A 14,979-nucleotide genomic window follows, 5' to 3' on the forward strand; every position below is an offset into this window, starting at 1 on the left:
GGAAAAAACGGATGGCCACAGTTTTTTCGCTGTTATTACAGACTCCTCACAGACAGTTACAGTGGTTTGACAGGTGATGGATCTGGTCCTGGAGGTCGGTCACTTCCCCTTTTTGTTCTATCTGCAAACCGTGTCATGTACATACATATCTCTCGGAGAAATCACGGCTGGACTTTAGGGCAAACTGACAGCGTCCACCTCGTTGTGCATATATGTGCATTGAGGGTTTTACTGCTGAATCATCATAAAACCTCGGTACAGTCTTAACTCAGTACCAGTTGTATGAGGCAGCGACTCAGAAGTGTTGAATCGCCATTTGTACAAGTTGGCAGTATCACTGGCTACATGGGAAAATCCTGTCGCTTTTGTTCAGAGGACTTTTCAGATGTTACGCACAGTGTGGAGCTCAAACGTCTGAGTGCTCTTTAAACAGCAGTGTCGCATTTTTACATGTCCCTTCATCTGCTTTTCAAAATAAACATGACAGCATTAGAAGGCTTGTTCTTCTCTTCTGATCAACAGAAATCTTCTTGGAGAGAAAATCCGAGTAAATGTTTCCAATTCATCATTGTATGAACCTCCTGAAGAATCTGGTTTTCTCAAAGCAGCGCAGCCAGAAGAAAACGTTAAGCTTTGTGTTAGTTGTTGGAAACGATACACAGTCCCCACTGTTAGCACCTTTCACAGGCTCTGTTTCACGGTTGGCGACAGCAGAATTTTATTTGTGGAAACAAACAAAAAAAAAGAGGTATTTTTGTCATTTACGGGAACTGACCTTTTAAAAAGACCCACACACCAATGACCACTGACCACATGTGTGTGTAAACATAACCAGAGTGACCTCTGGATGGTTTTCCTCCTCCCAGCCCATGAACTCCGAGAGTGGAGAGGAGAGACTCATTAAACGGCAATTTGTTAAAGGGCTTGTTGCCCAATTAGCTTGTAAAGTGAGATGTGTGTGTGTGTGTCAGCTGGACAGATAACCACAAGGGGACCTAGCATTACTGCTGTGTGTGTGTGTGTGTGTGTGTGTGTGTACAGTATTCCCTGGGAGACAGTCAGCAATAACAGGGTCATTTATCAAGGTGGCTGCACCAGTCAAACTAAACACACCTCTCCGTTTCACGGAAACACTGAAAAATTGGATGCCCCTTTGGGCCTTGATGAGCTCGGCTATTTGAGCAGAAGATCGAGTAAAGAGAGGGACGGCAAATCTATGGAGATGGCTTCATCAGCATGTGCGGGTGGAGAAATTAGTTTTTGGTGAGTCACTTTTTTGACCTCATTTGAAGCTTTAAAGTGAAAAGCAGAAAAGGTGTTAAAGGTCAGTGAAAAGGTGCAGGCTGCTGTTCGGTGTGTGGCCTCTGTGCACGTCTCAAAGTGACCCAACAAGACTCAGAGCCGCACACATCAGTCGGCCACATGCTGGAAATTGAAAAACCACCCTCTGTGACTCAGCGTCTGTTTATTTCTGTTTCTGGATGCACCGTCACAAATTAGCCATGAATCACTGAGAAAAATATTAATCAAGTCATGCGTCTATGCATGCGTTCAAAAGTATGTGAAGTGTGCCAGTACGTGTAGCTGCCAGTGCGGCAGCTAACTGAGCGGGAGGAGGATCAGTGTTAGGGGCCAAATACGCGCACACAGCAGCTGGTTTTGTCACTTTTGAGGACATTTAACCAGATGTTTACCACAAAGCTTCATCAGAACGAATAGTTTACACAAAGTAATTTATACAAAAATCCAACTTGTAACTTAATAAAAGGTGTGTTTTATGTCCACACACTGAACATTTCTCATGGGGATCTTCAAATCCGTCCACAGAGGGTCTTCAGTTTGTCCTGGGGAACCTGGACACTGGCTTTGCACAGACGTGCTGTTGTCAAGTTTTTCGTAATAGTGAGCAACACGAATGGAATTCCATTTACCAGCATGTATTGAGATAATTGCAGTATGCGAAAACCTCAATTATTTTTCCTCAGTTTCATTAGGATCCCCCCCCCCACCACCCTCCCCCTCCCCCGACTCTCTCAGTTTCATTACCAGTGACTGCCACCTCAGCTTATTTCACTGTCTTTCTCTCTGTCCCTGTCTTATAATTATCTCGCCATTTCCCCTGCAGCCCCTCAGTGGGAAACATGCCGCTAATGAAGTGTCATTAGACCTGAGTGTGGTGTGTGTGTGTGTGTGTGTGTGTGTGTTTCTGGCTAATATTAGTTAAATCCACTGAGCTGCATCTGGGGACAAAGATGGGTTGAGGAGAGTGAACAGGGGAGAGGATGTGATGGCAAAGAGCGAAGCGGCGAGAGGTGGACCAGGAAGATGGAGTTGTTTAAAAGCTGCGAGGGTAAGAGGAGGAGATGTGCAGGTGGAGATGACGGAGTAGAACTAGTGTGGCAGAACAGAGGAGGAGGAGAGTTTTTCTGTTGCCTTAGTTATGAGAACAAATGACTTTGTTCTCAGCATCAAAACATTTGCTGCATTTTTTGATTCCTCCAGGTGTGGCCGGAAATGGCCTGAGGAGTTTCCCGCTCAGTGACATCATGCTGCTTGACCAAACTAAGAATGAAATCGCAGGTTGAACAGCAATGCTCTGAATGTGGTTACTGATAAAGATGAGCTGCACTGTGTGTGTGAGGAGCTGCAAGTCTGATTGACCAAAGATTTAATCCAGCACAGTGTTGAACATAAAGATTGGACTGCGTTTGATGTCTTGCAGTCTCCTGTCCATCCATCACTTATATATTTCATTAGACATTTTTTAAAAAGCATCTTGAAATCGCACTGGGGAATCGATAAGAACCAGAACTGACAAGCAGAATCAGAACTGATTAAATTGAAACAATACTCGACCCTACGCGCGACTGAACCACGACGACTAGCTGGCGGCTGGCTGCAGCGATGCAGCACGTTCACCCAGCATGTGCTGCAAATGATGCTCAGGTTCACAATTTATCAAACGACACTTGTCCATCTCTGGTATGCAGCACTTAGGTCCCAGCTCATCTAAATAACCAAACCATTCAAACAAATGTACAGTTTCACAGGTAAATGAATTTACCCATAGTTTACAGTAGAGAAACATGCTCAGATTGAGGGTTATTATAATGAGTGTGTTCAGTTTCTTTGTTTATTGTGTGTGTGTGTGTGTGTGTGTCCACATCTTCATACTTCTCTGCTTCCTGTGTGCTGCACAGAGGCTGAATTGATTTGCAGATTAAAATTAGCCATCGATCGGCCACATGCTTACTCAGCATGTGTCCTTCTGCGCAGTGTGTTTACATACAAACAGGGTTTTTTTAATCAGATATAAACACAAACTACTGATCTTTCATATCTTTTGATTCCACCATTGTCCACACACATAATCCTATTTCCTCTACACTTCATTATTAATTGAGTTTTGTTACAGATTACAAACATGTTTATAACAAAACCTGAATATTGCTGAACAGGACTCAGTTTTTAATGCTGTAAAATCATTAGCATTGGTGTAGACAGGAAAATATTTGACGTCCAATCGTTGCCAGCCTGAAGTGTTTTCACTTCAAAATTCAAAATGCTCTTGGTCCTTTACGCCCATCGTATGTTATTTTGCTCTTCTCTATTCACATGATATACAGCGTCTCCTCATGTTACCGTCCTTCTGCTCTTCATGCTAACGGTGAAGAGCAGAGCTGAGTGGATCAACTGTCTCACAGCCCACTGAGCCTGTGTGTGCGTGTGTGTGTGTGTGTGCGAGAGACGCGTTCTACTTTAATGAGCTATTGTTTGGCAGAGTCGCCACTCGAGGGAAGTCTGTTGCTCAGCTGACCCCTGACCCCTCCATGCTGCACAGGATTGGATTAAGCCTCAGCACGCCTGTGTTTGTGTGCACTTTGTTTTACTTATGCGCGTTTTGGAGTTGACGTGTTGATAGTTTTTACTGATATTTCCACATGTTTTTGTGAGGGTCCACACATGCTCCTGTAGTGTGTGTGACATAGTGGTCATCGCTTGCTGTACGTCCCCCCCCCCACCCCTCACTTTTGTCTGTCTGGTCTTACTGTCAGGGTAATTTCACACACATGAAATGATTCTGGACGCCTCCCCCCCCCACCCCCACCACCACGACCTGTCTCCATCCATCCTTCCCTCCTTTGCAGCTAGCCAGTCCTCTGCTTTTAAAGCAGACCACCACCGCCCAAACCTCCCTTAGAGCCCACCTCTTCCTCCACCGTACTTCAGTTCTTCTAGTGGATATAGGAAATAAATCCACATTTAAGCATTTTTCTACACCCAGATGTCACAACCAGTGCTGACAGTCTGCTGCCAGCTTGTGTAACGTTAGACAGAACGAGGCATTGTGGCTGAAGACCCCAGGCAGGTTTATATCTGTGCCGCATTCCTTCTTTTTCTGAATACTGGATTTAAATGTACTCCAAGAGATATTCAGTGACATGGACATGTCTTTCTCTCCACCCCTGTGTCCCCTGACTCTGCTGTTGGGGTGTTTTTTTTTTTGGAGACCAGTTATTACAGCTACAGTTACTACACTCACTTGAAACACATTCACTGCAAGCGGGTGAAACCAATTGGCTGCACCCGTGAAGATTGAGGTGAGTTAATTTGAACAGGGTTACTACTACAACACAGAACTTCCATTACTTTGCACTTTTTAAAACACTTCTGATAAAGAAGTTAAATGAAATTCTCAATGATTTAATGTAAAAACTATATAAAAATTTCTAATGAACTAACGATGAATCAGACAACAACGCTAAAGTTCAGAGGTCTCGGTGCTGTGCAGCCTTTTCTACGGGGCTCGTTTTCTCTTTCTGTGCTTAACATTTGGTGCAGCTCTGCTTCACAATCCCAGGTCACAACATCCACCCTCCATCTCTCTCTCTGGGTCTTTACAGGACAGCACAAGGTCACACTCTGACACTCTGCTCCACCCTCCATAGTAGCACAGGAACATGACACTCCTCACACACACACACACACACACAGATACAGGTACACGGGGCTCAGCTTACCTCTCCTTCTACAAAGCCTCATGGGAAGAGTGACATCATCCCCTCTCTTTCTCTCCAGCTGTCAGTCAGGGGAGACAATGGTGCGATGGGGTTAAAACCCTCCCTGCTAGAAGCAGCCTTTGCAACTGTGTTAAAAAGAGTGGCAGGCTAAGTACAGTATCACATGACACTGGCAAGAGTTTATACCTGACGTAGCAAGTCTGTCTCTCCTCTTCATCTTAGGAGAATTGGAAAAAGTGCAGCGGTGGAGTAAATTTAGTTCAGTATGAGCTGGAGAAACGTGACATCTTGGAAGAATCTCCTTTATTCGCCTGAACAAAACAGGCCAGAAACCATCTCCTTGGTTGTCTTGCAGCTTTGAGTCGACGTTGGCTGATTTGTCCTCCGAGTGAACTGCCACTCAAATTACTGTCTTCCCTGTAAACTCAGGGACAGAAAGTGTGTGGAGACATTTAACAGTGTAAATTCAAAGTCGGTGCCTGCTGCCTTTGAAACACTGATGATGGGAGCAGTGCACTTATTTAAAGCAGAGCACAGTGGATGAGAGTGAACTGCAAAAGTGAGCTGCTTCATTATCTATGATGAGCATCTGAGGATGTTACTGTGTGATTACATTGGGTAGTAGGCAACTAATGGAAATGTGTTATGTGCAGTTCACCAACTCTCCACAATAAGCTATGGAGCATATCTCCATTAAAACAATATTTATAGATTGTAGCTTTAAGTCATTTATGTAAATGCAGCATGTGAAGGTAAAAACCGATGTAACATTTCGACTGTACGTGTCTATTAAATTCATGTACTGATGTTCTCTAACCGGCTGTTGTCTTGTTTGTTTTTCAGGGATCTGAACGGAAACAACCTCACGCTCATCACCAAGTCAGACTTCTCTGGTCTCAAGCACCTCAGAGTCCTGTAAGTCCCATTTACTCGTTCGGCAACGTGCACATTTACATGAGGCGCCCAGCCGAACTCTTTCACCAAAAGCTAGTGAAAAAATTCCGAACATTTTTAACCGGGTCACAGCTGCTGGACTCTTCTGTATCTGTTCGCCAGAGGTTCTCGCCCCTTATGGTGCTGGTAGGAATGTGGGGAACATAGCTGCGGTGCCCGTGAAGGCCAGAGGGCACAGATGATGCTTCAGCTCAGCAGTGACACATGAGCCACCCAGAGGTGCTTGTTGGGTGTCTGTGTCAGCCACATTTACTACAGGGAGGGGCTATCTGTGACTTTTTGACCTGGAAATGTTGTAGCCTGTGGGAGGGGCTGGACGAGCGAATGGTTTTCTGACTGACACTGTGCTGAGTTCCACCGGTGCACGCGAGGGCCTAAAATGATGACATGCCAAAAACGAATTGCATCTCCGGAGGGCTGCTCAGAACAGATTAGCGCGCTGGGAGCCCGCGGCTCGCTGCTGTCAGGGGGGGAGATCGAGTGTTCCACCAGGGGTTTGTCGCGGCTTTGTGTTTTCAGTCTGCTTAGTGAGAGGGGATGGAAGAATTTATGGTTGGGTTTGTGCACACGCTCAGTTTCAGTGTCATAAAACCTGCAGCTCATCAAACGTATTGTTGCAACTGTTCTGCACGTTTGTTTTCATGCTTTTTCTAAAAAAAATTTGTTCTCACTGTTTTATTGCATCAGTCATCTCATGGAGAACCAGATCAGTAATGTCGAGAGAGGAGCTTTCGATGAACTGAAAGAGCTGGAAAGACTGTGAGTACACACGCAAACAAAGTCAAATAAAGGTTTGTTCACTGCAGGTTTTTGAATTTCTTCTTCTTCTTTTTTTTCTTTTTGTCTGTAAATCCAGCCGCCTCAACAAGAATCGTCTCAGCCAACTTCCAGAGCTACTGTTTCAGAAAAATGAAGCCCTGTCTCGACTGTAAGTACGGTCTCCAAACATTCTGCCTGCATCCTGTGCTTTGCTGCCTGAAATACATCTAAACCCTAAACGTCTTCCTCCGTCCACCTTAACAGTCTCAGTCTCCAGTTGATGTGGATGATGCTGCTGCATGGGGCTGGATTTAAACGTACAGCCTCAATAAAAAAGGACAATAAACAGTAGCTATTTTGAAAATGAAACCAGTGGTTCACGCTGTCATGACTGAGAGAGTGAGACAACAACTCAGGCTGAAGCTCACAAACCTCATAATGCACGTTTCCACATAGTTGCGATAGTTGGAAAACAGCCCCCACATTCATTCTTATGACTTACTTTCCCACTTAGTTCTTACAATATCTAGATGCACTTATTGCCTATGATTACTTGTCTTGTAATCTACCTGGGGAAACCCCCTGCCCCAGTTAGGAAATCAGCTTACTCAAGAAAACTGACGGGGACCTGGTTAGTTATGTCCATGTAAACGCGCTGGCTGTCACCAGCTAACTTGCATGTCCCACTGGACTGTGGGAGGACTGAACACCGCATGTTAGCAAATACATATTTTAAGTATTTTCTGCTCCAGGCTGTGTGCCCACTGGTTTTTCCAAACATAAATCGACCCATTTTTCTTACCTAGAACACACTGGGAGGAGGGTCCCTTCACACAGTGGAAGCTCCACAAATTGCTTGGAGTCCCACCGGAGCAGGAGGCACAGTGGAGCTTAATTTGACAACTGAACACACAAAGAGCTTTTTTTTTTTCTTGTTTAATAACTGGAAGCTTGGATGGAGTTGGTTACTAAGCAGCTAAACGTGTCACACACACACACACACACACACACACACACACACACACACACAAATACTCCTGGAGAATGAAAAGCAAACATAACATGGCTCCTTAATTAACTTGTCTCCGTGATTGATCTGCCTGTGACAGCGCTGTGTTTTCGAACCTGCGTGTTTGTCTGCGGCGGGTTTAGTGGTTGACACAGAAAACATGCAGATACAAAGAGACACTCTTACTTTCCCTCTGAGCGCAGAGGGGAGGGGGGAGGAAAGTGGATAACGGCCATAAAAATAGCAGTAATTACAGATGGAAGATGCAGAAGAACAGGTGGAGGTGTGTGCTTGTGTTTGGATATGAGCCAGAGAGTGTGAGAGTGATAAATGGTGATAGAAAGAGTATGTGATTGTTCGAGAATGTGTGTGTTTGTCCTGATTATTTGCCGTTTGCCTTTGCAATTTCACACTCTGGCTCCCCCATTGGGGAATGTCGAGATGGACTTGGCACGTTCAATCAATCAGTGCACGCACACACACACACACACACACACACACACACAGTAACACATTCACAGTGCAGAGCCATTAGCACCTCCTCCTGCAGGAGTGATTTCTTTTCCTCCCGCTGTGTTGATGGGCTCTATAAAGCCCATTTTAACACACACACTCTTCCTCTCTAGTGTAATCTGCCTCTTCTCACCCACACACACACACACTTGCAAACATATTTGTGTCTTTGTACCGTATATGTGCGTTTGTGTGCATTGTTTCCCTTTGTCCGTATCCTCCATTTTTCCATGACTTTCCATTCACCTCTTCCCCTTTTTCACATTTCCATCATGCAAACTTGTCCTTTTGCATTTCTTTCAATATAATGTAAAAAAGAAGTTTGGCGTAACTGGAAATAGGAAAAAAAGAAATCAAAGTTAAGCGAAGTCATAACTTATGAATAACTAGCTTCAGGTCAGGTGACTTCCTGAAAAAGGCCAATATGGTCCTTTTACAAGGTGGAGCTTAGTAATATTTGTGTGTATAAGGTCAGTCATCACTCATCTGTTCGTAACATTATCACTGTTTGTGCACGTTGTCATATCAACATTTGCCCAGTGTTTGGAAGCTTTGTTGCATTTGTATCCTGTCAGACACATCACTGCCATCATCGCTTTCTCATTCTTCGCTTGATTTCCTGTCAGCTCATCTTACTCTTTACCTCATTGATTCATCTCATTCCTTTACTTGGTTTCTAGACTCTCATTTCTCGCTCACGCTCACCAGCCTTTTGTTCAATCTGTGTGCTTGTGTGAACGCTTCTCTCCACACCCAGTAACAGTCCTTTGTGTGTTTTGATGATACCCAGAGGCTGCAGAGTGTGTGTGTCTATTCTCGAGCACCACGCTGCCCCCTCCCAGCACCTCCCCTTTAGCCCAGGGGAGTGTAAGAATTATGGGAGTGTAGCTAGATCTCATATGCACAGATTTTCACCTTGACCTGGAGGTGAACTATGTGGTTAGCCGGTCGATAGCGAGCTCCAGCAGGTGTGTTGTGGACTGGGGATCGAGGGGGGTTTACTCTCTCAGATCCACAGCTTGTACTTTCAGTCAACTCTGAGGTTTATCACGAGTAAACCAAGCAAATTATCTGAAAATAGAGCTCTGTGTTCCACTTAGTTGGACACGTCTGCACACTCGGTCGTCTTGTGCTCTCTGAACTGGACCTTAGACTAATGCAGTGACAGAGCCTGTTTGTCTCTATCGGCCTTTCTCAGCCGGTTCCTAAAGGAGATATGGATTTTAAAAAACTCTCCGTGGCAAAAACTGTCCGATTCAGCTCCTACAACAGTAGGAATAGGGTCAGGACTTTGACTCCACCGTTCCAAAACATTTCTTTTGCTTTTACTAATCTTTGATAGAAAGACATGTGGAATTAGGCTTGTTGTGTTGTGGAGTTTATAGCTCTACCAGCCGTTCTGGTCCAGAGGCAGCAAAGCAGGCCCAAGTCGTGCTGCTTCCACCACTGTGTTTCGCAGACGGGATGACATTTCCGGCCAACCAGAGGATGTACTTCCAGCAGCCTTCTGCTTCATTGAACTGTACTAACGGCTTCCTCCTTGCAACACTTCCATACAAACTATTTTGTTGTTCAGTGCTCCCATGATGGTTCACTCACAAGCAATGATAGTAGCCACGTCAAGAGAGGCCTTCAGTTTCTGAGATGTCACCCTGAAGGTCCTCGGGACCTCCAGGCTACCAAGGTAATGCTTCAGAACACAGCCTGCAACTTGACAGGGCTTTTCCGTAATATTGCTGCACTCGAACTGCACACGCAAACACATGCAACAAGATGCAAAGTCTAAGGCATCAAAGCGTAACAACCTCCACAGACCTAGGACATGAGCGTGTGTCTTTGTGCCCTGGTTTGCTGTTTATTTTCTCTCATTAGGCAGAAGGGCAGAGCTGTCCTCATTAGTGGCGTTGATTGGCATCGCGGCTAATTAGCGGTGTGGAGCTGGCGCAGGCGGGGGCGGCAGCTGCTGGGCCGAGGGGATGTTTAGAGGCGAACCCAAGTGTGACCTGGCCGTTTACCCAAATAATTCACGGAGTGAGAGGAGGAACTCGCTGGAGTAACACGTCCGTGACTGTGTGTGATAATTGCTTGTATTTGCATTTGTACAGTATAATTGTCTGTTTGTGTGCTTGAATTGATGGTAATGCTAATTACAGCTTCGCCATTATACACTGTTATTTATAGCTGCGTCTGCAGTTGGAAAAAGACGGAGGTTCTGTCTGCACGAGTTACTTTTTAGAAATGTATCCGTTATCTCGGTGCAGTGTGGCTTTCAGTTACCGTTCTTCCAGCTGTGGATAAGACAAAGAGGAAGCTCTGAGGTGAACGCGCTTTTTCAGTTGCTGCCCCAAAACTGCGGAATGAGTTGGCCTCGCACATCAGGCAGCCGACCAGCTTCCTGTTTTTAAATCTCCCCTTAAAACACACGTCTTCACTCTGGCATTTAACTCAGTGTGAGATGTTGGCTTTTACCGTTTCTTGCTGTTTGTTTTATATTTGTTTTAGTGTCTTATAGCTATAATTCTTTTCTGTGTTTTAGTTCATGTTCAAGCGCTTTGGCCTTTTTAAGGTGGGAATCGAATCGCTGTCCTCGATGATGGTCACCGATGGAGTCGGGAACAGTTTGCTTCTCCGGGCATTTTTCATTGTAAAGTCAGTCAAATGAGACAAAACGGAGACAAAACGACATGAAGCTCTGAATGAAAACATAGCTTGAATTCCGTCATTTACTTCTATATTTACATTAACTGCAGCCATTGGATCTGTGATTGCTGCGCACACAGGAACATTTTCCCAGGTTTTTGTTTTTCCAAAAAGCAGGGAGCTGCCTGCTGTGTGTGGTAACAGCTTCACACTGGACAACAAGGACACCAATGACCAAAGACTGTGTGTGTGTGTGTGTGTGTGTGTGTGTCTGCGTTTGTGGGTGGTCAGACTTGGAGCCGCGGTTTCTCTTGTTAAGTCCGTCCAAAGTAAAGCCAACACACCGAGAGCAGTAACAAAGCCTGATGGGAGCAAACGCACACGTCTGTTCAAACAGTCAATCACTATTATTACATTGACACTAAGACAAATATTAGCGAGAGACAGCGGACGAGCTCAATAAACTCTCACGTGCATGTTTCATTTCCATTCTTTTTTTTTTTCCCCCTCCCTGCTTGCTGCAGATCCTTTGGCTGAGATTAGAGAGTGGTGAAAAGAAAGCAGGGAAACAAAGTGTGGAGCATCCTTTAAAGAACTCCCTGTGAGGGGGTGGGAGACATTACTGCAATCCTCCGATAAAGTACAGATAGAAACTGGGTTAAGTGGATGGCAGCTGTTATAGTGATGTCAAAGAAGAACTTTTGCAATGTGGGGAGACAGAAATACACAGTCATCACTCAGTACTCGCTTAAAGTGCAGGGACCTGCCTAAAGCAAAGAAATATAATTTTTACTCAATTTGAAGTACTAAGTACATGCTGTGAAATATCCTCTCAGTACAAAAGTACAAGTACGAATACAGGAAGTGATCATTCTAATTAAACACTGTTTAGTTCTCCACATGTGCCTTGTGAATAAGGTTTTTGCAGAAATCTAATATGTTGTTAATTCATGTAGAGATTCAGGGAGAGAACCATCTGATGACATTGGCTGGTTATGAACTTTTTGACCCTAAATTCACACTCAGGTTGTCGTCATTCACGTATATGCTTGTCCCATTGCTTCATTGCTTCTGTCTCATCATTTCTGATCATCTTCTATTCTTTTGTCTGACATATTTGTTGACATTCCGGTTCATTTGAGTCCATCTCACCTTGTAAATAAAACTGTCCTTCATTGTTGTTGTGACATATGTGTTCGACATTGGGAAAAAATATTGTCGCCCTTTATTGTTTGCCATAATCAGGCAGTACGGGGGTGGAGTGGTCAGAGCTGCCGCCTCACAGCCAGAAAGTCAGCGGTGTGAATCCTGACCCCAGTATAAAGATGCATGTTAGGTTAAGTGGTGGCTCTAAATGAGTGCGAATGGTCTGTCTGTGTCTGTGTATGTCTCTCTGTCTTGGCCCTGAGATACACTGGAGACCTGTCCAGCTAAGACAGACTCCAGCCCCCTATGACCCTGAACGGGAGAAGCTGAGACCGATAATAAGAGCTTTCATAAGTAACTGTCAACTGTGCTACTAAGGCTTGTTTTTCTTTTCATTTCTTTAAAACCAAAAAAGACTCTTTCTGTCTGCAAAGCTCTGTGAGGATTAGCTGTATCTGCAGCGTGAAACATATGGTGCCTTCCTCCGGATTCGCCCTGTGAAATCCTTGTTGCAGGTGTTGCTGGGTTGTGATCTTTTGTAGCGACACACCTTCAAGCATTTGCTGCAGTCAGTCATGGTTCAGAGGGGGAACAGACAACAAATGACGTGGCCTCTGGGAAACGTTCATTCGTTGATGTACAGCTCCTTGCATCCCTAATACTTGCTGGTTGCATTTGCTACAGAGGTACAAGTGCAAAGACGGTGAGAAATGTGCTGGTGCTGTGCTAGATGACTTCTCTGTAATAAAACTGGAAAATGTAGGAAAGGTCGCCAGCTGGTCGAAACAATACAACTATCAATGGGAAATGCAGTGAGATTACTTAAGTCAAACTAATCCGGTTTGAACTCATAGCTGATGGAGGAGCAGGGAACGAGTGGGAAAGTTTACCTTTCTCAGCCTCCTCTGAGAGCAGGGAGGGAAGGATGGACGGAGGAGGAGGGTAATGAAACAACAGGAGAGACATCGGAACAATGGGCGGATGAAGAGGAGATAAGGGGGAGGACGGACACGGACGCTACAGAAGACAGGACGGATCAGAAAATGAATAGAGGAGATGTCAGCAGAGAGAGCAAATATTAAGAAACTACCTACTGTCCACACGCACCCAGCTGTGACCAGGCTGTGTCTCCCTTAAATAAACATCAGATCCAGTGTCTTTATGTCCTGGCAACAGACATCTTGACAACCTGATGGGAAAGCATCCTTAATATTGGGTCTGTGTGTGTGTGTGTGTGTGTGTGTGTGTGTGGGCCCTTGTATGGACATATCCTTGTGGTTGGGTTTAGGGGCTAAGGAAGCAACTACATCACAGATATTTTTATTAATGTCTTAAAAGTTAAGGTTTTTTAAAATCAATCCCATTTTTAACATACAGACACTAAGCCAGTGATGAATTTCCTCTGGTCGTGTTCAAATGGTAAATGTTCTGCACTTATTTTGCACGTTTCCACCTATTGACACTCAAAGCGCGTTGCCCTGCTTCTCATTCACACTCACACACTGATGCATGATGCAGCTGGACGACACTCACCGGAAACAACTAAGCTGGGGCTCAGTGTCTTGGACACTTTGACATCTGTGTCCCTCTCTTGGCCCTGTAAGACCCCACACTTGAGTGCTCACTTGGACGATTCTACCAACCCACCGTCGCTCTGACTGTTCCGTCACACTGTAAATCCCTCATCACTTTTTCCTCTGGTCTCAGTGCAGCGATTCTGTTGCTTTCGGCCCCGTGTTTAGCTTAGTGCAGCAGCAGCAGGCATTTGAGTTTGACTGACTTTCCGCTGTTAACCACTGACCTCTCTGTGACACTTCCTCTGGTTTGACCACACAGAAGAAACCGTTGGTTTACCACTGGGCCTCTGACAGGAACTGAGAAAATAGCGGGCTTTCAGTGGCTGCATGCAGCTTGAATATAGAGATAAATTATTATATAATGTTTGCCAGCACGTGCTCGGAGACAATGATAACGGATGATAAAAACCATTCAGGGGCATTAAAACACTTAATTCCGCTGCCACAGCAACGGCTTTGTAAGAATCGTCCTATTAATTTTCTGCTAAGTTCGTCCGTTCTTACAGGGCTGTATGGAGGTGGCGTATCATTCATTTAAAAGCTTGTTAATTATGGATTAACACTAAGTGTGTTTCTTTGTGGACCTATGGAGGAACAGCTGTAGCACCGAAACGAAACGTACACTGATCATTTTTCTCACTGATAAGAGGGAAATGTTTCACTCATGTTCACATTTTTTTCAACATGCTAAATTGGTTTAAATTCGTATTTGATGGTGGTAAGTGTGTTTTGGATGTTGAATGTGTGAATGGCGCCATTTTAATATGCTGAAGGAGAGTTTTGGGTTTAATGCTGAGGTGTTTGCCATAAACCTCGCACTAGTCTCAGCCTTCGTAGATCTTAGATCTTCTACGTAGTGTTAATATCCAAATTGACACCCTGATACCGAGCACCTGAGGATATTAGCACATTCCTCAGCCAAAATCCTGCAGCCACATTCGACATTTGAGTCCGACTCCTGACAAGGGTTTGAAATGTAGAGTCATTAGTGTTTAACGAATGTTTAACCAGAGCTCTGTTAATAAATGCAGCATGAGGGGCTCATCAAAGCACAGCACTGAATCTTTTTCTTTTCTGAACTGGTTTGCTGGTGGTTGTTCTTTGTTTCAGAGGCGAGTTCTGACATTAATGGTTTGTCAGTCGGGTTCTGTTGTTCTGTCTTTAGCGTTGGATCTCTGTGTAGCAGCCCTGTTAAAGTACATGTGGTCGTCTCTGGGGATTGAATCTGGTTGCTGCCCCCAGATTCTGCCAGGCTGGAGGGAAAAGCTCCATGAAGATAAAGAGGATTCTGTGTTTAGATTCAGATGAGTGTAGCTGCTAATGGTGCAGATCAGACCAGTAGTGGGAACAGGCTGCACCA

At 44.8% G+C, this 14,979-nt stretch overlaps 1 protein-coding gene across 1 annotated transcript in view; it reads left to right on the forward strand.

Annotated features, from left to right (window-relative positions):
* Positions 1-14,979, forward strand: part of slit1b (slit homolog 1b (Drosophila)) — a 47,114-nt gene that overhangs the window by 2,600 nt on the left and 29,535 nt on the right. Inside the window, exons 2-4 of the mRNA XM_067499089.1 lie at positions 5,865-5,936; positions 6,663-6,734; positions 6,832-6,903. Coding sequence (XP_067355190.1) covers positions 5,865-5,936; positions 6,663-6,734; positions 6,832-6,903 — 216 coding nt within the window. The remainder of the gene's footprint in view (positions 1-5,864; positions 5,937-6,662; positions 6,735-6,831; positions 6,904-14,979) is intronic.

This window comes from Channa argus, chromosome 3, assembly GCF_033026475.1.
Source record: "Channa argus isolate prfri chromosome 3, Channa argus male v1.0, whole genome shotgun sequence".
Classification (NCBI taxonomy): Eukaryota; Metazoa; Chordata; class Actinopteri; order Anabantiformes; family Channidae; genus Channa; species Channa argus.